At 41.7% G+C, this 25,032-nt stretch overlaps 1 protein-coding gene and 1 pseudogene across 1 annotated transcript in view; one reads left to right on the top strand and one right to left on the bottom strand.

The window, feature by feature from the left end:
* Positions 1–233: 233 nt before the first annotated feature.
* Positions 234–706, bottom strand: LOC123841437 (large ribosomal subunit protein eL21-like; annotated as a pseudogene).
* Positions 707–14,052: 13,346 nt separating this feature from the next.
* TRPC5 (transient receptor potential cation channel subfamily C member 5) overlaps positions 14,053–25,032 on the top strand; it is a 128,633-nt gene continuing 117,653 nt past the window's right edge. The window contains exon 1 of the mRNA XM_045881711.3: positions 14,053–14,442. Within this exon, the coding sequence (XP_045737667.1) occupies positions 14,065–14,442 (378 nt within the window). The 5' untranslated portion in view covers positions 14,053–14,064. The remainder of the gene's footprint in view (positions 14,443–25,032) is intronic.

The following is a 25,032-nucleotide window of genomic DNA, read 5'->3' as shown; positions in this document are numbered from 1 at the left end:
AAAGACTGGAAAACCTTGTTTAAGCCAATTGTTTGATTTTTTCATGAAAATTCATGATTTGCTGGTTTATGTAACTTTTTATTTTAAAATAATTTCAGATGCATACACAGGTATGAGAACAGTACAAAGAACTCCTGTGTACCCCTCACTCATATTCCCTAAATATTAGCATAAATAAACTTTTATTTATTTATTTATTACAGTCTTGAGGTCTTTTAATTTTTTTACACTTATCATGCCATGAATTCATAGGGAATGGGTTCCAGCAGCTCAGGCTCCTTTCCATTAGTTCTCACGAAGTGTGCTTCTCTGGGTGGAGCAGGTTGGTGCTTCAGTTGAACCCAAGTATCTTTATCTTTGACTTCCTTCTTTTTCTGATCATTTTCCTTCACACACTTCAGAAAGCTATCTCAGCTCTTTGAGTGATTAATATGCTCAATACATACATTAATTCTCTTGGCAAGAATCTCACCCTTGTTTGTTTACAACAATGCCAATGGCATGCTAGGCAACATTATAAACTCTTCCAGTTTTGCTATGATAATATTTATGGGGCATGCTGAACAGTGCCCATCCCCTTAATGTCCACAATATCACCTTTCTTGTAGATTTGTATGTATGTGACCAAAAGAACAACTCCATGTTTTCTAAAAGACCTAGAGAACATATAGTGGGTACCTCTCCTTTTTCCCTTTGTGTTGGTCATTTTGGTGAATTACTGGAAGATGGCGGTTCCTGTCAAAAGGGGTAAATACTTTTAAAAGAAGTCCTTCTGCCCCATTTAAGGATCATTTGGCCAATAAGCTCCTATGTGAACACTGTCACTTTAGATTCCAAAGTGAATGGGTAACAGAAAGGAGACAGACACTCATTTCTCATGGCCTATGGAATCTGGGATGAAAGCCAGTCCCAAGACTAATAATCAGATGCAAGACTTTTAACCAATTACACTGCCTATTATTTACTGTCATCGGTGTCATCCCATTCTACCTTTCCCTTGACTAGTTCAAGGAACATCATGGAGACAAAGTGATAATGAGTGTTGAGCAATAGATTTAAACTTCCTGATTCAGATGAGTGACTTGAGGGAGACAAATATATATTTTTCGTTCATGCCTTCCCTCTGGTGAAAATGAAAAGCATCAATTTAATCCAGCTGCCAACAGCTCTACATAACTCCCCTGGACATCAAAGAGAAAGGAATAAAGAGTTGAGGACCATACAGAAATAAAAACACCACATGTCCATAGCCATGAAAATGCATTATGTAAATGAAATTACCCACATTTGGGTCATCTGGCACTGTCCAGTCAGACTTCTGGTAATGATGAAAATGCTCTCTGTCTGTGCTGTTCACTATGGTAGTCATGAGTCATCTGTGGTTATTAAGTGTTTGAAACATGACTGGTGTAACTGCAGAACTGAATTTTTTATTTCATTCCATTTTAATTCATTTAAGTTTACATAGCTACTTGTAGCTAGCAGCTACTATACTGGACAGTGGAGAGCTAGACCTTTCTCCACTCTAAGTAGAAATTTCCTCTCTAGTTCCCCTGATCTCTTTGCACTCTCACTGAAGATCACATCCATGCCCAACAGCTCCAGTTACCTTATAATGATGGTACTTAATCGTGGCTGCATATTACATTCACCTGGGGCACTATTCTTAACCTCACTGTGTGTGTGTTGGGGGGGGGGGGTACTATGACCCAACCATGAGTATCTTTTAAAAGGTCCTCAGATGACTCTAATGTGCAGTCAGATTTGAGAACCTTTGATCAATATGCTGATGACTACCAATTCTATATCACTAGATCTCAGTGCTGTGCTACACATGCTGATAGGATCTTCCCTTCCTGATTCCCCTCCATTCCCCCTCCCCAAAACCCTCAAACACCAATATATCTAAATGGAATATCATTACCTAGTATTGCCCTCACCCAAATCCTTCAAACTTTAGTTACTGGACTTACTTCTGCCATTTGCTATTTGTTTTTTATATGTCTTATGTAGTTCTTATTTCTCAATTTCTTCATTATAGCCTTCCTTTGGGTTTGTTTGTTTTTCAATAATTTATCATTATGATTCACTTCTCATTTCCTATTCTATATATTTTTTTAAGTAAACTCTACCCCCAACATGGGACTTGAACTTGTGACCCCAAGATCAAGAGTCTCATGCTCTACTGACTGAGCCAGCTAGGTACACCAAGAGGGGTCTCTTCTAAATGTTTTTAATTATTTTCTTAGTGGTTACCCTGGGGATTAAAATCAACATCTTCAATGTATAGCAAGCTAGTTTCAATTAATAACATAGTTGCAATAGTATAAAAACTCTGTTCCTATGCAGCTCCATTCTTCCCCCTCTATGTTGTTATTGTCACAACTTACATCTTTATATACTGTATGTCCATTAACATAGATTTATAATTTTTGTTCTAAGCATTTGTCTTTTAAATCATATACAGAGGGGCGCCTGGGTGGCTTAGTCGGTTAAGCATCTGCCTTTGGCTTGGGTCATGATCCCAGGGTCCTGGGATCAAGCCCCACACTGGGCTCTCTGCTCAGCGGGGAGCCTGCTTCTCCCTCTCCCTCTGACTGCCACTCTGCCTGCTTGTGCTCTTATGGTTTTGAATTGCTGTCAAGCCTGAAAGACTCCCCTTAGCATTTCTTGTAGGGTGGGTTTACGGGCAATCAACTCCTTCAGCTTTTGTTTATCTGGGAAGGTCTTAATTTCACCTTCATTTTTGAAGGGTAGTTTTGCAGGATATAGAATTCAGGTTGAGAAGATTTTTTTTTTTTCTTTCAACATTTTAAACATATTACCCCACTGCCTTCTGGCTTCTATGGTTTCTGAAGAGAAATTATCTGTTAAGTTTATTGAGGATCCCTTGTCTATGACAAGTCACTTCTCTTGCTAGTTTCAAGATTCCTTATATGTCTTTGTCTTTTGATAGTTCAATTTTAATGTGTCTGTGTGGAATCTCTTCAAGTTTAGCCTTCTTGGAGTTTGTTAACCTTCTTGGATATATAGATTCATATATTTCATCAAATTTTAGAATATTTTGGCCATTATTTCCTCAAATATACTTTCTGCCATGTTTTCTCTCTCTTCTCCTTCTACAACTCACATTATGCATCTGTTGGTACACTTGGCAGTGTCTCACATACATCTGAGGTGCTATTTACTTCTCTTCATTCCTTTTTACTTTCTGCCCCTCAGACAGGATAATTTTAATTGATATATCTTTAGTTTCACTGATTCTTTCTTCTGCTCCTCAAATCTGCTGTTCAGCATTTGGCAAATACTACTAGGAAGTCTGCTCTAACTCTGAGGAAATTCCAAGGGGGGAGGGCATATAAAACAAAGGTAAACCGGAGGCGCCTCAGTGGCACATTCAGTTAAGCATCTGACTCCTAGTTTTGGTTCATGTCGTGATTTCAGTGTCGTGAGACTGAGCCCTGTATGGAGTTCTATGCTCAGCACAGAGTCTGCTTAGAGTTCCTCTCTCCCTCTCCTTCTGCCCCTCCCCACCTCTCTCTCTAAAATAAATAAATCTTAAAAAAAAACAAAGGCAATCCTCTCAGCTGATCCCTCTCTTTCATACAGCAATTCTATAATATATATATATATTAACCTGTCAAAACACACAATCACAATTCTTTGAGAACAAAATCCATATTGCCCTGCCTGGCACCGGCAAGCCACAACGAGGAATGTGGGCCACTGTCTCCATAGCTTTATCCAAGCTAAGGAGTAGGAGATGGTAGGCAGTTCAGTAGAAATTCTCCAACACTCTCTTACCAAAATTTAGTAGCTTCTTTCTTCATTAAACACTAATCTTACTGTTTTAAGTTTTTATTAGATACCAGAGTTCAGAAAAAGTTGATTCTGATGGTTTTTGCTATAATGGTTAATTATTGCATTAGTGGAGAGATGGGTTTTTGGAGTTCTCTACTTTGCCATTTCTTGCCTTTATTTCTTAATCAAAAATTTTGTGGAAATATTTACACATTTATCCTGTCATTTAAACTGTAATTTCTTGTCCAGCTCCATATAAAACCTGAATGACATACTTTTTGTAATTTAAATCTTAATTTAATTAAGAAATTATATTTTTATTTTCTGAATCTTTCTATTCAGCAACATAATGTGCTTCTCTATTCTTTTATTTTATCCCCTTCAATAACTCCTTTTACATGGGTCCTGTTCCTTTCTAAATAAATTAATTCATGGATATCTTAAGATGGCACTATTGTGCATTGGATTTCTTTCCATTTCAATTTCAGAGTGATGATGATGATTATGGTTAAATTTTTTAAAGCTATTGATATTTGCATATTTTTCTTACATTCTATCACCTTACCCTTGTTAGCTCTAACAGATTTTTGTAAAGTTTTCTTGGGTGTTTTGTTATATAATTATATAATGTAAATATAAAGGTAAGTTTGTCTCCTCTGTTAAATATTTATCATATTTTCATGTCCTCTTATTACAATAGCCAGAACCTTAAAATTGAATAATAGTGGCATCCCTATCTTGTTCTTGATTTTAATGGCAATGGATCTACTATTTCACAACTTATTATGATATTTATTATTGCTCTGAGGTAAATAGTGTTTTTGTGTGTAAATAGTTTACTTCTGTTCCAATTTTAGTTTTTTTTAAATAGATGTTGAGTTATATCAAATTATTCTTTTTCATGTATTGATATAATCGTGTTTTCTTTCCTTTAAGTCATTGCTTATTTACTCAATTGTATTGATAATTTCCTCGTATTGAATCATGCTTGCATTCTTAGGATAAATTCCCCTTTGTCATAATGTATCATTCTTCAAATTCACTACTGCTTTATAATTTGCTAATATTTTATTTAGAATTTTTGGAATTATTTTCATGACTGATAGTCTATAGTTTTCTTCTTAGGTTATCTTTATTAGATTTTGGCATTAGTATTATGCTTGCTCTGTAGAATTATTTCTTTTTCCATAATCTAAACTATTTTTAGCCGGGTGCAGTGGTGCAGGCCTGTAGTCCTAGCTGCTCAGGAGGCAGGAGGATCTCTTGAGCCCAGGAGTTCTTGGTTGTAGTGCACTATGCCAATCAGGTTTCTGCACTAAGTTTGGCATCAGTTTGGTGGCCTCCTGGGAGTGGGGGACCACCAGGTTGCCTAAGGAGGAGTGAACCAGCCCAGGTCGGAAATGAACTTTTTTTTTTTTTAAGATTTTATTTATTTGACAGAGAGAGACACAGCGAGAGAGGGAACACAAGCAGGGGGAGTGGCAGAGGGAGAGGCAGGTTTCCCACAGAGCAGGGAGCCTGATGTGGGGCTCGATCCCAGGACCCTGGGATCATGACCTGAGCCGAAAGCGGCCGCTTAACTGACTGAGCCACCCAGGCGCCCCGGAAATGAATTATTTTTAATACCAAGATAACTATCTGTATTTTTTAAAGTTCTAGATATACAGCTGTGAAACCGCTTGAGCAGAATGACTTTTAATTGGTAGATATTTCAAATTATGTTAATTTCTTCTATGATTACTAATCTGTTCAGTTTTCCCATTTATTTATGGTTTAATTTTGGTGATTTTTCAGAAAGTGCAGTCACTTAGGATGCCTTCAGCTTCTTGTAACACAAAAGCATGCATAAAAGTGGGTTAACAGAAAGGGAGTTTTTCTTTTTTTAATCTCTAGTTTTTTAAAAATTTGTTATTGTTATGTTAATCACCATACATTACATCATTAGTTTTTGATGTAGTGTTCCATGATTCATTGTTTGTGCATAACACCCAGTGCTCCATGCAAACGTGCCCTCTTTAATACCCATCACCAAGCTAACCCATTCTCCCACACCCCTCCCCTCTAGAACCCTCAGTTTGTTTTTCAGAGTCCATCATCTCTCATGGTTCGTCTCCCCCTCCAATTCCCCCCCTTCATTCTTTCCCTCCTGCTATCTTCTTCTTTTTTTTTTCCTTAACATATAATGTATTATTTGTTTCAGAGGTACAGATCTGTGATTCAACAGTCTTGCACAATTCACAGCGCTCACCATAGCACATACCCTCCCCAATGTCTATCACCCAGCCACCCCATCCCTCCCACCCCAACCCCCACTCCAGCAACCCTCAGTTTGTTTCCTGAGATTAAGAATTCCTCATATCAGTGAGATCATATAATACATGTCTTTCTCTGATTGACTTATTTCGCTCAGCATAACACCCTCCAGTTCCATCCACGTTGTTGCAAATAGCAAGATCTCATTCCTTTTGATGGCTGCATAATATTCCATTGTATATATATATACCACATCTTCTTTATCCATTCATCTGTCAATGGACATCTTAGCTCTTTCCACAGTTTGGCTATTGTGGACATTGCTGCTATAAACATTGGGGTGCACATACCCCTTCGGATCCCTACATTTGTATCTTTGGGGTAAATACCCAGTAGTGCAATTGCTGGATCACATGGTAGCTTTATCTTCAACTTTTTGAGGAACCTCCATACTGTTTTCCAGAGTGGTTGCACCAGCTTGCATTCGCACCAACAGTGTAGAAGGGTTCCCCAGAAAGGGAGTTTTTATCTCACACAACTAAAAGGCTAGAGATTGAGCAGCTCCCAGATTGGTTAATTCAATGGCTCAAAGAGATCATAAAGGACTTGATTTATGCCATCCTCAGCATGTAGGCTGAATCTTTTAGGTTGGCTGTCCTCTTAGTTCCAAGGTGGCTACCAAAGTCTTTGGTGTCACAGGAAAATGACAACATTCAGAGGCAAAAAGGGAAATACTCCTTTTTTGCATCTCTTTTTCAGAACAAAGAAACCTTTCCCAGAAGCCCCCCAGGACATCTCATTAGCCAGAATTGCAACAAATTCTCAAACCTAGGCCAATCACTGGCCAAAGAAATGAAATTACCTATATAGACTTACTCTTAGACTAATTAAAACTTTCCTTGTGATGAAGGAGGGGCTTCTTGCCTGAGCACAGGGCTGCATGGAAAGGAGGAGGTTAAACACACAAACAAAAGCAGAGCTCTACCGACAGAACATTACCCCATCTCTATCCTCACCATTATTTCATGTAGTACTTCCATACAAATTTATTGAGAGCCTACTACGTGCCAGGCTCTGGGTATAGAGTAGTAAATATGACCGATAAGGTTCTTGCTATTATGAAGTTTACATTTTGGTTGGGAGAGCTAGTGGTTAAAATAATAAACAAATATAAATATGATCATTTCAGATAGTGGTAAGTTCTTGAAGAAAAACAAGTCAGGGTAATGAAATGGAGAGGAACATGTGAGAGGCTTGCTGCATTAGAAAAAGTGATCTAGGAAGGCTTACTGAGGAGATGACATTTGATCTGAAGCCTACATGTTAAGAAAGAAATTGTGAAGATCTGGCAGAAGATTATAGGCAGCCAACTACATGTGCAAAGGTCCCAAGGTAGTCACATACTTGAGAGGTATGAAGAATAGAAAGTCAGTGTTCTCTTAAAATACCATTGTGTTTCATATATCCACACCTGAGCACATGTTGTGTCTGTTGCCTAAGATGACCATCCCTACACTGCTGTCTAGCAAACTCCTACCAACTATTCAAGACAAAGCTCAAATATTACTTTCTCTTCAACTACTTCCCCAGGTAGAGTTAAACACTTCTTCCTTTGTGTCCCTACTATGTGTTAGAATCCTTATCATACCGTAGTACATTTAACATATTTTCATTTTTTTTCTCCCTCTGGACTGGGAGCTGCTTAAAGGCAAGGGCTATATCATTTATATATGTATATTGGTATTCCCCACTACCAAGTACTCTGGACCTGACAAATAGTAGGTGCATAACAGCTATTTGTTGAAACACTCATTCCTGGCACTGTTATAGGCATTATGGAACATATAAAAGAGTCTACTTTCATTGAAGTAGTTAAAAATGTAGACTCTGGAGTCAGAAGCTTGGCTCTAATCCCAAGCCACCAATTATTAGCTGTGTGAACTAAAGCAATTTACTTAACCTCTCTGTGCCTCAGGTTCCTTAACTGTGAGGTGGGAGTTTATAATAATAACTGTCTAAAAGTGAGGAATAATTTAAATAATGTATGTGAAGCATTTAGTAACATAGTTTCTGGCATATGATTAGTGTTTAATGTTAATTTATTATTATTTATAAATTAATGAAATTATTGAATTGATAAGATTTATACAAATGAGAAACAATACTGCAATACACTACTATGCAGGATGGTTTAACATGCCTCCTGAAACAAGAGATATCTTGACCTCAACAAAGGTCTTCTTCAAATATATGAATGAAGAAAAAAATAGCCACAGTGTATTGTGCTGGCCTGACCATTCTAGAGCACTGGTTTCATTTCTGAGCATCATATTTAAAAAGAAACAAAACATAGTGTAACTGGAAACAGATCACTAGAATGATCATAATTCTAGAGAAGGGAAGACTCGGAGTAGAGAGAGACATAAGAGCTGAAATCAAACATTTGAAGGGTTGTCATGCAGAAGAAAGAGTTTTGCTCAGCGCTGCTCTAGAGAAAAGAACTAGGGCAATGAAATAGAAGTTGTAGACAGGTGATTTCAGCTCAACATAGAAAAGCATTTGCTGAAAGTCAGCATTCACCACGCAGGCAAGAAAGTGGTGAGTTCCCCATTGGCAGAAGTGTTCATTAACTGAATAATCACTTAACATAGTGTCAAGGGGACTTTATCATTGGGCAGGGGATTATTCTAGATGACCTCTGAGGTCTCCTGAAGGGGGTTCAAGATCTGGGCCTTTCTGGGAAAGATTAGTATTACTACATTAAAATTAGGAAGTTCTCAAAGTGGTACTATGAAAGGAGCCAAGATGCTCTCAAAATCAATACCCCACCAAATGTGCATACATGCACGCTCACAGATACACACACAGTCTTTCTCTGACCAGCCCACTCCTGTGCCTTTGTACATAACATTTCCACTTTAGTTACTTTGTGGATTGGGCATTCAAAGTTCCTCTTCAAATGTAATTTTTTCCTAGAAGAGGTATGGCTTTAAGCCACCCAGCCATTTTCATCAGCTTCTATCACAGTGCCTGGTACATAATCATTAAATGTGCTCGTTATCCACCATTTACACTTGAGATTGTACAAGTTTATCAGATTAAATCTACTTGTCTTAAAGGGCTCTGAAGAGATGCAGAAGTGGATAGGTAGGCATGGATAAGGGCGAGAGGTCACAAGGGCTTCACTATTCAAGCTCAGTCCTGATGGCACAGAGTGTAAGCCATGCACAGATACCACATCCCTCTAAAAGCACACTTTTTTTTTTAGTTAGGTGTAAAGCGAGGCTTTCCTCTTCACAGACAAAGTCCAGAGATGGGCAGTGATCTGGGCTGAGATTTGCGCCCTGGCCTTCTGCCCAGCCCATTGATTTAGCTCTTTAAATCACATCATTTAAGCCTACAAATGTCACAGATCCCATTAGACACTCTCCTCTAGCTAGAAGCATAAAAAAGAGAGAACACGATAAGCCCCCTGAGGCAGCCTGGTAGACCATTCCTAATGTTCCTTACTTGGTGGACTACATTGGGAGTGAGGTTCACTTGTAGAAATGGCATTAAGTGCTGGCTGGTTTTGTTTTGTTCAGTTAAGAACACACCTCAAGGCCAGTGCATAATGATGGGAAAGCCAACCTCATCTCTTGGCTTAGGTTAATGACAAATGAGTACAATCTGCCAAGTATAAAGGTAAAGAGTGACGGGAAGGAACCTTACCAATCCTCAAGAGATGCCAGAAACTCTATCATTAGCTATTTGTTCCCAGAAAAATGGCAGAGTAGGACTAACAGCTTATGAAGAAAGGACTGGTCTCAGCCTGGAGGAAGGCTGAGGCTAAAGCTGTAAGTAAGGGTCACATGGCACCAGCTGTGGGGAATGGAAGAGGGTAGGGCATTAGGCAAGTCATTAGATGTCTACATAAGCCTACATGTAGACAGATAACACAAGGAACCCATTTTACATCATTGTCAATGTGTAATGTCGAGGTGGGAATGGATACATAAAAGAGATTCCCAAAGCTGGACACCAGGCCTCTCCTTTCCCCTTCATCACACCTTCCCTGCCTTTCTTAGACACACATCTCTATGCTCCCAAGGCCACAGCAACTTTCCTCCTCAAGGAATCCACATTAAGGTGTTAACAGCTGTTAGTCACATGATTTTTTTATTCCTTCCAGGGGTAGTTTTAGAGATGTAGTGCCTTAAAGCAAAGGAGCAATTCCCTAGTAGTACACTCTCAGGCAAACCTCTGGAGGAGATATTTTTCTCTAAGGGGAATACTATGAGGTTTCTCATATTCCAGCTCACTGGAAATGCAATAGACCAGATCAATTTCAAATGCAAGAGATGAAAAGTAAATCTAGACTCTGAATTGACTATATATAATCCAATTATACTTACTTCGAGTCTCAAATTACTGTGTTTTACTGTCCTTGCTCTTCACCACTATAACCCACACATCTGGCACATAGTGAAAGTTCAACGAATGGTACTGCTTGTCGCCTTCATTATTACTACTATTACCACAGGAAGCAGTAGTAGTAATAGTGCTGCCCTGGCACAATGCCTGGGACATATTAAGTATTCAAAACTCTACTAATTATTTTGTTGCACCAGCTCCTGGCACAGTGCCTGGCATATAATAGGACACCAATTTAGTTAGTTCCCTTCCTTCTCATCTTGCACTAGGATACATTTGTCTTCAGTTTATCACACAGCCTTGCCTTACGGAAGTGGACAAGATCTTAGTGCTTAGCACAGCAACATCTGTGACCCCATCTGAAAAGACATCTAGCCTTTTCTCCCATGGTAACCTCTTAAGTGGCAAATGGGCAGCAAGTATTTAAGAGCATTTTTCTGATGGGAAAACTGAGGTTATGAGCTCTTGCCTTGGAATTTTAGCACACCCTTAATGTTTATATCTTATTATAGCCTGAAAACTATATCCACCACACCCCTCCAACTAGGCCATGATCAATCTCACCACTGTTGTTCTTATGCTCTACGGTGTCTGGACTATCCTCACATTTTCACATTTAATTCATCTTCCAAACACTGGCTTAAGAGCTACCTCTTCCATGAAACCTTCTCTGAGATCTCCAGCCCTCACCAAGGCCTTTCTGAAATCCCAAAGCATCATATCAGTGCCACACAATTTAATACTTTATTCTGTGACCATGCCAACCCTCCACAGCTAGATCGTGTTTGTTAAACATTCATTTGTCAAGCACCCGTCATGTTCCAGACCTGTGTGAGTCCTCAGAAGGCAGGAATCAAGGTACTCCTACCCTAGTGGCAGAAAGACAAGCATGCAGTTAGGTGACATTGGAGAAATGTCACCCAAGTACCAGTGGAGAACTCAGAGGGAGATTGGCTAACTTTCTGAAGGTGTTGGGGGAAAAGTTCACAGAGAAGGAGAACTGTGAGCAAGGTGCTGAAGCCGAGAAGGAATTTGTTAGGTGCAGAGAGTGGAATGAAGCTATGTGCAGACATGGTCATAAAAGGGCAACTCAGAGAGCACGGCTCAGTATGGCTAGAACTTAGGGTGGGATGGAGAGAATATCATGGAAGGTTTACTCATTCACTCATCAAATATATATCAAGCATCCAGGGTATGCCACGAACTTGGCTAGGTGCAGGTGCTATAACAGGACAGATGCAATCCCTGAACTTGAGCTTTAAAGCAAATTGGACAGAAGAGATGATTATCCAGTAAGACAAAGAAATATGTAACTACAAATTGTGATAGGCATTAAGAAGGAAAAGAATATAATGGAGAGAAGAATATGAAAGAACTACTTTAGACAAGGTGGCTAGTGAGGGCTGCTCTGAGGAGGTGACATTTTGTTGAGGTATGAGAGATGAAGAGAGCTGGAGAAGAGCATTCCAGGAGGTAATCAAAGGTCTTGAGGTGGCAAAAAAGCTTGGCATGTTGGGAGAAGCAAAAGAAGTTCCACAAGGCTAAAGAATAATGGATGAGGGTGAGAAGCTGAAGAGGTAGACACAAGCCCAGACCTAGGAGACCTCAGAAAGGAATGTTGATTTCATCACAAGAGCATCAAGAAACTAATCAAGGAGTGAAATGGAATCAGATGTGTGTTTCATGGGATAACTTGTGGGTGGTGCAGAAGACCATGCGGAGGGGAAGAGACTGGAGTCAGGATGACCAACCATAAGGTAGTGGAATGGTTTAGGTGAGAGACAATGAAGGCATGGACCTATTCTTTCATACCCTCCCAAGATGACTAGCATAGTGCGAGGCACACTGCAGGCTTCCAGTGTGTTCACACTGATTAAATAAATATAAACTAAATCAGGTTGTTGAGTCTCTCTTCAGGAGATCACACTTTCTCTTCTTCCTCCTCCTTCTTTGTTTATAATGGAGTTGGGGAGGCAGGGAGGCAGTCTACAATTAGTATTATTAAAGTCATTTGCTGTTTAGTGACAAATGCTTACTCTAAGTGCCACTTCCCTTTAGCCACTGCTGAGTTACTTGAAAGTAGCACAGAAAAATATCAGTGCTTCTTGAGACAGTCAAACAGTACCCTGCTCTCCTGAGACTTGGATGCAGAGAGAAATTTGTCATTTGGACCTGTTCAGGGCAAGAGGTGATACTCACCTTCAAATACCAACTTCCCAGAAGATCACAAGCACATGAATTGCAAATGTTACTTGGTATAATATATGCTTCTCCCTTTGCCAAAGCAGGGATGTCATTACCTAGAAAAGTGAGGCAAATGTTTGTGGAAGCTTCATGTCTTTATCTGCTCTTCCATCCAGGAAATGAGACAAGTGGCCCTTTATCACATTTCCATTTCTTTTTGCTGGCAAAACAGTTCAGTAGTGAGACACTTAAATCGGTCCAGCCCAACAGCCTCCAGAGGGTCCTGGAGGTCCCAGGGATGGGAGGGAAAGGGGAGCCAATCACCTTATGGATCTGAGCCTCATCTTCTCCCCTGGGGAGGATAACCATTCCTATCTCACAGGGCTAGTACAAGGAGTCAGTAAGGATCGTGCATGAATTTGATCTGTAAACTACAAGGCAAGAACTCTATACTGTTATTCATTCCATACAATTGAAGGCAAAGACTGTCTTTTTCTTCTTGGTTTCCCAGAGAAAGTTAAACACATTGTAGGAATTCAATAATAGGTTTTACTTTAAAATCAATTCCATTAAAATCTGGTTTTAGATGTGGTGCTTATAAAATAGACCATTCACTTCTCAGAACTGAATCAAACAGATTATCAGATCCATCAGCTCCTTGGTTTCAAGCGGTAGAGGAAAAAATCATGAATAGGCAGAGGGGGTACTTAACTTTGGTCTAGTGGAGCCAATAGCTGTTCCCCAGTGAGCAGTAGCCAGAAGCAAGGTTTCAGTTAGCATGAAAACCGGATTTCAATCCAGAATCTACATCTGGGACAGCTGCAAATGTAACCCTGAAAATAGCTCAGGCCCATGGGCCCAGGGCCTAAAGGAAACTGGCCAAAGGTAGCTACAATTTTGCATCATCCATCAGAAGTATTCTCATGAGTATCCTCAGACAGCAGAAGGGAAAGAAGGAATTAATTTGTGCCATGTCTTAGGAGGTTTATGCTGTGCCAGTTGCTTTGAAAATATATTATCTCACCTGACTCTCACAAGAGCTTTATGAGGGAGGAATTAGCCTTTAGCGCAGGGCCTGGTACACAGTAAGCAGTAACTAAGTGATAACTGCTATTAATGCTATTAATATCAATAACCTTAATAATAAACCGAAGCACAGTGGGCTTGAATGACTTATCCAAGGTCACAGAGCTGGTAAAGCCAGGATTTGAACCCAGGTCTTTCCACCCAAAAGCCTGGGCTTTTTCTGCTATACCCCTTTGTAAGAAGAGAAAGATGGTAGTGTGAAAAGAGTTGATTTTCCAACCCCTTAGCCAGGCTGCCTCCATAAACCAGCCACTTGAGACCTTCAGGCACCTAAGACTCTCTTTGGTCTCCCTCTCTCTCACTCAGGTTGCTAAATTGCTATGAACCATGGCCCAACTGTACTACAAAAAAGTCAACTATTCACCATACAGAGATCGTATCCCCCTGCAAATTGTGAGGGCTGAGACCGAGCTCTCTGCAGAAGAGAAGGCTTTCCTCAATGCTGTGGAGAAGGGGGACTATGCCACTGTGAAACAGGCCCTACAGGAGGCTGAGATCTACTACAATGTCAACATCAACTGCATGGATCCTCTGGGCCGGAGTGCCCTGCTCATCGCCATTGAAAATGAGAACTTGGAGATCATGGAGCTACTGTTGAACCACAGTGTGTATGTAGGCGATGCATTGCTCTATGCCATCCGCAAGGAGGTGGTGGGCGCTGTGGAGCTTCTGCTCAGCTACCGGAGGCCAAGTGGAGAGAAGCAGGTAAGAGAAATTCCTACGGGCTGAGGAAACAGCCAGGAACAATAACGCCCCAGGATCAGAAGCTTGGAAACTAGGGAAGGTTAGGTAGGCTGGAGTTAAGAAGCCCTATCATGGCAACCCTCTGCTCTCAGAAATAGCATCAGTGATCTCCAGTGGTATCCTAGAGCTACCCTGCATGGTCCACACTGAGCTTTCCTCATTTGCCTTTTCCTTGTGAGCATTTGCCCATATACATTCAATACTTAGCAACCCAAGGGTGCCTGGGTGGCTCAGTTGGTTAAGCGTCTGCCTTCGGCTCAGGTCATGATCCCAGGATCCTGGGATCAAGCCCCACATCGGGCTCCCTGTTCAGTGGGGAGCCTGCTTCTCCCTCTCTCTCTGTCCCTCTCCCCACTCATTTTCTCTCTCTCTCTCAAATAAATAAATAAAATCTTTAAAAAAAGTACTTAGCAACCCGAAAGTGTACATCCCATTTACATAATATCCAAGCTCCTTCGACACTCCCTACCCTCTGCTCTCTAGCTTCATTTTCTTCCTCTATTCAAAGGTTACATTTGAGGAAGGAAAAGACCAAACACAGACATGGGATGTCTTCACCAGCCTCTCTCCTGGAGAACGACAAAAGGCCTTTAAATGTGAATGTCATGATGTAGATGCAGAGAGATACAGGGACTCACGTATTTTCCCAGTACCTGTGATGCAACAGCATTCCACCCCTAAATGTTTAGGATTTTGCCTCTGTGACTCTCTACCCTCCAAGGCACTTAGGCTTAACACTCTGGAATCATCTTTGAGTCCTTCCTTTTCCTTGTCTCTGTGTCCAATCCCCAAGCCCTGTGGTTTCTTCCTGCCCAATCTCTCTTTCACACTTTCTTTCCTCCCACCACTCTGCCTGTGCTCCTCATCATCTCTCTCCTAGATAGGTGATTCTCAAAGTGTGGTTCCTGGACCAGCAGCATTAGTTAGCATCACCAGGGGAACTTGTTACAAATGCAAATTCTCAGGCCCCACCGCAGGCTGACGGAATCAAAAACTCTGGAGGTGAGGCCCAGCACACTGTGTGTTGACCAGCCCCTCCAGGGGACTCTGATGCACACTCAAGTTTAAGAACCACTCTCCTAGAATAACATGAAAATCCTCTAATTGGATTCCCTCTCTTTCTCACAAGCCATCCTGAGCAACAATGCTGGCTTATTCTCCCCAGTACAGCACAACAATCCTGTCATTCCTGTCCATGCTTTCAGTGACTACAAGGTCCCATTACAAGAGAAACCGACACATGAAGTCTAGTACTCGTTACCCTTCAGTAATGGTCTTTTCCGGTCCTGTCTCCTGCAGGTTTCTCCTAAACCCCTCAAGTCAGACAGGTCTCTTCACTGTCTTTCTTTGGAATATAGTAAGGACAAAGAAAATACAGAGTTATCAAGTGTGGAATACCATAATACATTAAAAAGCAAAAATAGTACATATCAAACCCCAAATTGCAAAATGCTTAGATAAGGAAAACACTTGACATCAAACCTTATGGGATATGACCAAATCTTGGTTTAAGGGAACTCATAGCTCTACTACTTGCCTGCCCAGTTAAACAAAAAGGAACAGAAGTAAGCTAAGTGATAACACATAGACTAAGCACTGGAATGGAGAGAGCAGAAAGAAAAACAGTAGTTTAAAAGTTCCTTGAGTAAAGGTCCTGAATGCCCCCATGCTCCATCAGCACTTAATACAGTGCAGCTGTATTCCCGCATTAGGAAAGTGCCTGTAATATCACAGGCACTCAATACTTATTCTATGAACAAATAGTTCATAATAGTTCATGTGCAGCCAGCACTGTGCTAAGCATCTTACACCACTGAGCTCATTTAATTCCCACAACAACTCTGTTAAGTAGACACTATTATGACTGCCCCCATTTTACCAATGAGAAAAATCGAGTCACAGTCGAATCAGTTGTCCAAGATCACAGTGTCAGAGCCAGGATTTGAACCCAGGCAACTGAACTCCTAAACTCACTCACTTAACCATTTGCTTATACTGCTTCTACGGCAATCTAAGTCTTGGGGTTTCCAGCACAGGAGTTCTGAGACTAGGGTTGATCAGTGAAGGATAGAGAGCTCTCTGGAAAGGACAGGCCAGAATTTGGATGAATAGCAAAGCAGAGAGGTTCCCTACTCAGTCTGTGTCACGATTCCCACCAAAACTGATTTGTCCTATGCCCTGTTTTCCCACAGTCCTGCTAAGGGCCTGAGTGATTTACTGTGTTACTCTGAACTAAGGCTTACCCAGATAACCTGCTCTATGATGACCTTGCCCACCTCTGAGATTAGCCATTAGCTCTATCCTTCCATTGACACCAATCACAACCACTATGTATTATTGGCCAGCCTTACTTGCATAAATGTCTAGTCTCTGTAACTAGATTGTTTCTTTTCTTTTTTTAAAAGATTTTATTTATTTGTCAGAGAGAGAGCACAAGCAGGGGGAGGGGCAAAGGGAGAGGGAGAAGCAGGCTCCCCGCTGAGCAGGGAGCCCAATGTGGGGCTCGATCCCAGGACCCTCAGATCATGACCTGATCCAAAGGCAGATGCTTAACCGACTGAGCCACCCAGGTGTCCTAGATTGTTTCTTAAATGTCGGGCATAGTCTAATGCCCAACCGTTTCCATGTTTACCCCAATAGTACCTAACCCAGTGCCTAGTACATAATGGGTGATATATAAATATTTGCTGATGAATAAGAAGGAGCTACATTTATCCCTTAGAAAAGTATATGGCTAGCCAATTGAACAAGATATCCTGGACTTTCATATTCAATCCCATTTAGCTTCATAACTGTGGTGAAAGACAGGAGAGTTTCCAAAGAGGAGGCTAGCAATACCAACCCTATCTGAGTTTTGAAAGTAGGCTATGTCCTTATTTGATGGCCCCCATCCCCCCAATCTTTCCCCAGTGCTCTGGCAAACTCTAAGGAAGAAAGTCACCAGAAAAACTTACTCTGAACTACAGTCTAAGGCATGACCTCCCCTGGAGAAAGGCAGTGCTTAACTCAGGAATGAACCACTAATGGTGAAATGTCAGGCATATGGAACAGGGGTGAAGCTGTTTGGGACAGTCTGTCTTTTCCCAAGATCCTTTCAGACATGCTGCCAATGTAAGACCTCTTTTGTCCATACTCTTAATATCACACCATATGTACAAACGCACAAAGCCATCAGGCCCATCCCCAAGTCTTTTCCGAAAACTTTCTCTTCCCACTCTCCTCTCTCTCCCAACCCCCACCACCAGCCTCTGCTAAATTTTATTTTCTCCCATTGCTCTGACAATCGCTGCAATAAGTCATATGTCAGTAACTATAACAACAGGCTGCCACAGTGCTGGAGTTCTGCCTTTCTGGGAGATAGAAACAGGATTTGTTTACCTGGGAGCAATCAGGGATATGAGCAAACACAGGCCTCCTGAAGGACCACGGGTCCAGCTGGGTAGGCTACTCTCAGGAAGGTGCCCCTCCCACACACAGAATTCAAACACCTGGCCTTTTTCCTGGGCCCTCCCCCATCTATCCAAGGGACTGGGCACAGCTGACCTCCATCAGTCTTGGGTGGATAAACAAGTGCTCTTTTTGGCTTTACTGGGTAAAGAGTTTGGTCTCAGGCTAGCAGCAAGAACCACTCTGCTCAGCCCACCGTGCTCTTCTCCATCTTCTAGCCTACCAAAAGTGCTCTCAGATAAAGATCAGAGGCCAGGCATAAATGGCTGACACTGGCTTCAAGGATCAACACTCACATGGATATCTACGTTTTTAATAGGGACCAAAACTCAAAGTAAAAATGGCAATGCTTTATCAGAATTTTCTGCACCAGACAAGTATAAGACTCTGTGTGTGTGTGTGTGTGTGTGTGTGTGTGTGTGTGTGTGTGTGTGTGTGTGGTGTTAGTCTTTTGTCTTCTTGTGTATGTGTTGTTCTGAGGTCTTCTTGCTGCTCCGGAAATCTGACCCCCTTGGCAGTATCCACTCCCTGACCACTACAGCCTATTTCCTCAGTGGCAGATTTTGTGATTCCTTGGGGTAAACATTCTTAAATGATTCTCAGAATTCAAAAGTTTTGTACTACAGAAGGTTTAACACCAGCCTATTTCCTGTATATCAAGCCTTCTCCCTTTGGCCCCACTGAATCTGGGAGCCACTAGAGGAGCATCATCAACCAGAGGAGCCAAACCAGCTACAATCCAGAGCAGAGTCTTGTACCTGTGTCTTGTCAAAACCAGCTCAAAGATTAATCATTGCACCTATGGAGAACTTGTCAAAATACAGATGCCTGAGCCCCTACAGAATCAGAATCTTTGGGTTTGAGCCTGGGACCAACATTTTAATAAGCCCACTCTCACCCATTTCTAGGTAAGTGGTCTATTATCCACTCTGTATTGTTTCCTAGGACTGCCATAACAAATTCCCACAAACTGGGAGGCTTAAAATAAAAGAAATGCGTTCTCTCATAGGTCAGGAGGTCAGAAGTCTGAAATGAATGTACCAGCAGGGCTGGTTCCTTCTGGAGGCCCTAGGAGAGAATCTGTTCCATGCCTTGGCTTGTAGCTGCATCAATCTCTACCTCCATTGTCACACAGAGTTCTCCACTGTGTCTTTTCCCTGTGTCTCTGGGTCCTGATCTCCCTCTCCTTTCTTTTATAACACACCAGCCATTGATTTAGGGCCCACCCTAATGCAGGATGACCTCATTTTGTGACATCTGCAAAGACACTTTTTCTAAATAAGGTCACATTCACATGTACTGGGGGTTAAGACTTGACAATATGTTTTGAGGGGACACCTTTCAACGCACTATACTCTCTATGAGAAATACAAGTCAGGTAAGTGATTTTCAAACATTTTCAGAAACAGAGCCTTTCATTAAATGAAATCCTGCCCAGATGTAAAACAGACAAGCAGAACCACACAGAGCTGGCCTAGTTTATGTGCAGACCAGGGCCCAAAACCCCACTTGTTCACACACACACACAAACACACACACACACACACACACCTATACCTCCTTGGCCCCTGAGGAGCAAGCGTAGCTGGAAAACCACTCATCTCGAAGACAGAATGACAGACTCGAATTCAGAGTTTGAGGTGCTAACTAGCTTGTAGCTACAGGGTGTCCTTGGGCAAGGTACAAGACCTTTTACACATGTCCAGTTACAGAATCACCCTACAGGGCTTAGTTTCCTCATATATAAAATGAAGCTAATGATACCAGTCCCTACCTAATCTAGGGACTTGTCATTAGGAAGAAAGAAGATAAAGAGATGTTAAAGTCTTTTGAAAAAAAAATGGCAGAGGTCAATGACTGTTATTCTCAGCTTCATTCCATCAATTTGACTTAGCCTGTCATATTGTGTGGAGAGACCAGCTGGCTAGTGGCACTCATCACAAGGAACCACTAGTACAATGAGAGAGAGAGAGAGAGGCTGGTGAGCGAGCTGGCCCAGTTCACAGATTACCTCCTTCTGCCTGGCCTTGATGACAATGATCTCCCTTCTGCTGTTAGGCAAGCTGTATAATCTCGAAGTCATCCCTCCTCATTCACTGATGTCTTTAAGGATTTAAGCAACAGGGAGGTAGAGCTGCTGGCCTCTCCATCAACAGCCCACCCAAAGAATTTTCTTTCTTGGTCACTTGCGTCAATGCAGGCAGGCGGAAAGAGGCTAAGCCAACCTTCTCCCCAAGGCCCACCCCTCTGGGCTCTGCCATAATTACTCATTTGTCTGTGGCAGATGGCTCCAAATTAAAATTGGTCTCACAGATGAGCTAGCGAGATTAAGTTTCAACAACACTGATAAGTGTTTGTGTTAAGATTGTAGAAAATCAGCAACAAGACATTCCATTTACTCCCTTCTATCTGACTCGTGGTCTCAGGGAGAGATTGCACAGTATGGAGAGGAATACTGAGGGCCTGGGCAAAGATGACTGGAGCCCAGAGAAGAGAACAAAAGAGTCTAACCTCTAAGTCTCAAACACTCAATATGAGAGCAGAAAGTAAAAGGGAGAATGGCAAAAGTCACCCTGCTATTCATAGACAACCTGAAGTGGAAGAAAGAACATAGGCTTCGCAGTCAACCACTCATTAGATGTGTTTCCTTGGACATATCACTTAATCTCTCCAAACCTCAGTTTCTTCATGGGTAAATGGGAACAACAATGGAGTCTACTTCATAGAGGTAAAGTAAGAATTAAGTGGAATAATGCACATATATTACCTAGAACAGTGCCTGACACATAGCCAATACTCGGAAGGGGTAGTTAGTACTACTCCTACTCCTACTAGTGTGAAGCCATGCTGATATCACCTTCTGGCTAATCTCATGTATCCATTTTTTCAAAAATGTGGTAAGCACCCACTTGCACATAGTAGCTAAGAGTTCAGACTGAGTGACCTTGACAAAGTTGTTTACCGTGATTGAGCATCAGTTTCCTTATCTGTATAATGGGGATAATGATACTGCCTATGCCACAGATTGTTGCAAGATTTAAATGAGAATTATTTTTGAAGATGTGGCATAATTTGTGGTACCTAGCATTTAATATATGATACCTATATCCTTAACATTAATACAAAATAGTATTAATATTATGAACTCTTTGTTACCTAAATTGCCCAATCTAACAGAAGGTATTTAGTCTTTGTCATAATCTGAGGAACAGCTTTAATTCTCTGATTTTCATTCTAAAATCAAAGTTCTAGACCAAAAAAATGGGTTGTGCCAATCAACTCAAGATAATAAATCAGCCACTTCTTGGGAGGAGGTCAGAATAACTGCGTCACATCATAGCAGCCAAACTGATACACTGAGTTACTTCCTCTCGGGTGTCTGTGCTTTCAGTGGACAAGGCCTACTGTACTCCCAGAACACAATTGTAGGAGTTTAGAGATTATTTGGCCTGAAATAACAGGTCCAAGGTCACTCAGCTGAGTCTGAACTGGCACAAATGCTTCCAGTCTCCCAAGCTACTTGTTCTACTACTCCACTCTGCCTCGGAGGGACCACCAGAAGTGGTAACAATTACAATGAAGCTGAAAATAAGCAAAGCAGCTCCAAGTAGTGTCTCTCCAGAACAACTCAGATGACAGAGTTTCAGCAAATGATTAATTCTCTTCAGTTCTATTCAGTTGTCTAAGTATTTTTGACTGCTAATTATATGCCTCACAATTGAAAGATACAGTGAGTGCCCTCAAGAAATGTATAGTATTGTGTGGAGAACAAACATGCACATGCTGTCCCTCCAGTCCCCACCCCTCTTAGTGAGCATGGCCTTCTGTGTTCCAAGAGACACATAAGATTTAAGACAGTGATATTCACCTCTCAGAAAGGAAAAAAAAAAAAACCACAATTACTTAAACTTGGTTTCAAGAAAACCAAGGGAGCTGGCTGCCTAATACCTCACAAAGAAGAAACCATGAAGTAATATAAAAAGCCAATCACTAAATAAAAACACATGTGAGCTCTCTCTCCCTTCAGGGCTACCACCAACTCAGGGCTTCCTTTCTAGAGCTTCCTGCTCATGGTTGTGTATAGCCCTAACTGACATACACATGTCCAGCTAGGAAGTTTCCTATCCGCCTCTGTCCCAGGGCAGATATATCTCATCTGCCTGTAATATCATCCCCTCCTCCTTCACCTCACATGTTTGATTGTCTAAAAGGCAGCCATTTTCTGTCTCCTTTTCATCCTAGGCTCCTCATTGCCATTGGTTGTTCCAGCTTATAGCTCTTGTTGAAAATTCAGTTCAAGCATGAAATATTGGTGCAAAATCCAGAGCTCTCCTTCCATCTCCCTTCCCAGCTTTCCTATCCTAGTGCACCAAACACAACCCTGTTCCTTTCCATATGCCAACAAAAACCATGGGTCAGAAATAGAACAGTGCAAGCAAATGTATGCTACATCATCCAAAATGTGTGATGTGGACAATACAGGAAGACACTCCAGACACAAACAGACACAAAGGTTTCAAGGGGAGAACCTTTTAAAAAATAGGCTTTGAGCTGGAAAGGAAGAAAGAAGAGGATGGCACGCTGGTCAGAGGGAAGTGAATGAGCAATGTTGAAGGGAGTGGGAATGATGGTGGCCTATTCACAGTGGCTGCTGGATGAAGGGTTAGTGATAAAAGCAAAGCGTGGGACTCCCTTACCCTCACAAGTTTAGCCTCACGATGGAAGGCCCCAGATACCTCACCCAGAGTCAGGGCACTGGGCCAGGTACATCCTGAGTCTTATATAAATGGCAACTGTTGGGTTCCTGTGCTCATCTATCTGCCCTCCCTCTTGTCTTCTCTGATCCTAGTTGAAGTAAAGGGGAATTAGTCTATGGTCACTGGTTGAGCCACTCCTTAGTTGAAACCTTGGTGAACAGTCACCATCAACCCAGCTGGTTGTTACTGGTCCTCTGACTGGAAGTTGGGGCAGAGAAGACTGAAGTGGGTTGAAAGAGGCTGGACCCATTGATAACTCAGGGGACTGGTTGAACAGCACTACCCCTCAGCAGGTATTTGTGAGGAGCTGGCCATATTGATCTTTGACTCTTTCCCCTTTGATCTACTACTTCCCCAAATGACATTCTCTCCCTCCTCTCTTCCAACCCCTCCCCATACACACAGTTCCAATGTTGGTGTCCCACTTTAATCTCATTGTTTGGCAACTCTCTTGGCTTCCATGATATCATGCCTACCTGGTGCCTCCTCCCTCTCTGACCACTGCCTTTTAGTCTTTTATTCAGAGTCCTTATATTTTTTTCCCCTTCATTACCAGTGCTACCCAGAGCTCTATCTCTTCTTCCTTTGTAGCTCAGTATCTAGCATGAGATCTATAATTTCTTTTCCAAATTTCAGCTAGATATACCCACCCAGATGTACCCCCAGACCCTTACAATTCACTATGTCTAATAATAAAAATAGTAAACACTAATTTGCACTTACTACGTACCAGGCACCATTCTAAGTACATAATATACATTAACTTGTTTGATACTCACAACCATCCTATGATGTGGGATAATACTCATTCTTACAAATGGAGGCATTAAGGCACAAAGAGGTTAAATAAATTTCCCAAGATTATACAGCTGGTAGGTAGACTAACTGGGATTTAAACCTAGGCAGTCTGGCTGCAGAGTCTGTGTTCATGCCTGTGCTAGCCTCACTTTGCCCTCCATGTCCTCCTCCTCATCCAGTGCATCCTCTCCCAGGTGATGGCATCCTCATCCCTCCCATTATCCTTCCAGTGTTCTAGATTTGAAACCTTGCAGTGGTCTTCATCTTCACCCTCTCCTTCAGCCGCCTACACCGAGTTGGTTACCAAGTCCTTTAAATAACTGAGGTGAGGAGGCAAACATAAACAATTATTCAAAATATAAGTGCTGTTAGAAATAAGAAAGTACTGTATTTGTGGGGGCATAGGTATCCGGTATGTCACTCACATGATCAGGGTTGCTTCTTATTTCCTATAGAATAAAGTTCAAAATACAGGTGCAGGGTTGATAGTTTGAGGAAAGAGGGCTGGCAATTCATGTTGAATTGTCACTGATAAATCCAGCCCTAAGCTTAGCGGGATACTGAGTCCAACGGACAAGACAATATAAGGGAAGTGGTTTATTCTATCAGGAGAAACTCTCCAGAGTCAGGACAGCTACCTTAGTGAGGGGCATCCTGGATTCAGGGACCTGCTGGTAAACTTACACTTAATCTGGTAGCTGTTCTCTATTCTAAAAAGTATGTCAGCCCTCTGAAGTCTTCCACAGAGGGAAGGTAATCAGCATATGATTACTAGGATCTTGAATGAGGGAGTTTCCTGTTTCACCATGCTATCAGTGGATTGTTATTGCTGGTCCTTTAGTTAAAAAAAAAAAAAAGGCTGTGAGCCAGATAAGAAAAAGGCACTGAAAGAACTTTCCAAAGAAAGAAATACAAATAAGAGAAGGGAGAGGAACACGGTCCCAATAGCAAATCTACCGCCTTTACCTACTCCTCCAGAAAAGGGGGATGATGACCCATAGCGAACACTTCTGAAGCTGGAGAGTAGAATTTGTAAATCTCCCTCTGCTCTTCAAGGACAACCTGGAGTGACCTGATGTTTGTGGCCACCATCAGCTCCATTATTCATATGAGAATTGTGGATAGAACTTTTGAGCTAAAAATGACCTCTAGAGATCCTCCAATCCATCCCCTTGTTGTCAAATAGCAGGTAGATCTCCCCACCTTCCGATGGGCCTACACAGGGAAGGCTTCAATCCCTACTGAGACAGCCAGAATTTAGAGCAGTTTGGGCTTTGTCTACCCAACCAAAATGAAGATGTGTCATATTTACTCAAGCAATTTTCTCCCTTTCCCCCCTCCATTATTTCTTAACTCTCAAACTCAGGTTATTCAAGTATCAGGGACCCAGATCGCCACCATCCTTCTCCACAGCCATGTTTATTTTGGAGTTGTTGGGTTTTTTTTAAGATTTTATTTATTTATTTATTTGACAGACACAGTGAGAGAGGGAACACAAGCAGGGGGAGTGGGAGAGGGAGAAGCAGGCTCCCTACTTAGCAGGGAGCCC

Source organism: Mirounga angustirostris, unplaced genomic scaffold (assembly GCF_029215605.1).
Source record: "Mirounga angustirostris isolate CCGP_5_RB_7025 unplaced genomic scaffold, mMirAng1.0.hap1 SCAF_11, whole genome shotgun sequence".
Lineage (NCBI taxonomy): Eukaryota > Metazoa > Chordata > Mammalia > Carnivora > Phocidae > Mirounga > Mirounga angustirostris.
The sequence above is the reverse complement of the archived record's forward strand: the minus strand, read 5'-3'. Positions and strand labels throughout refer to the sequence as shown.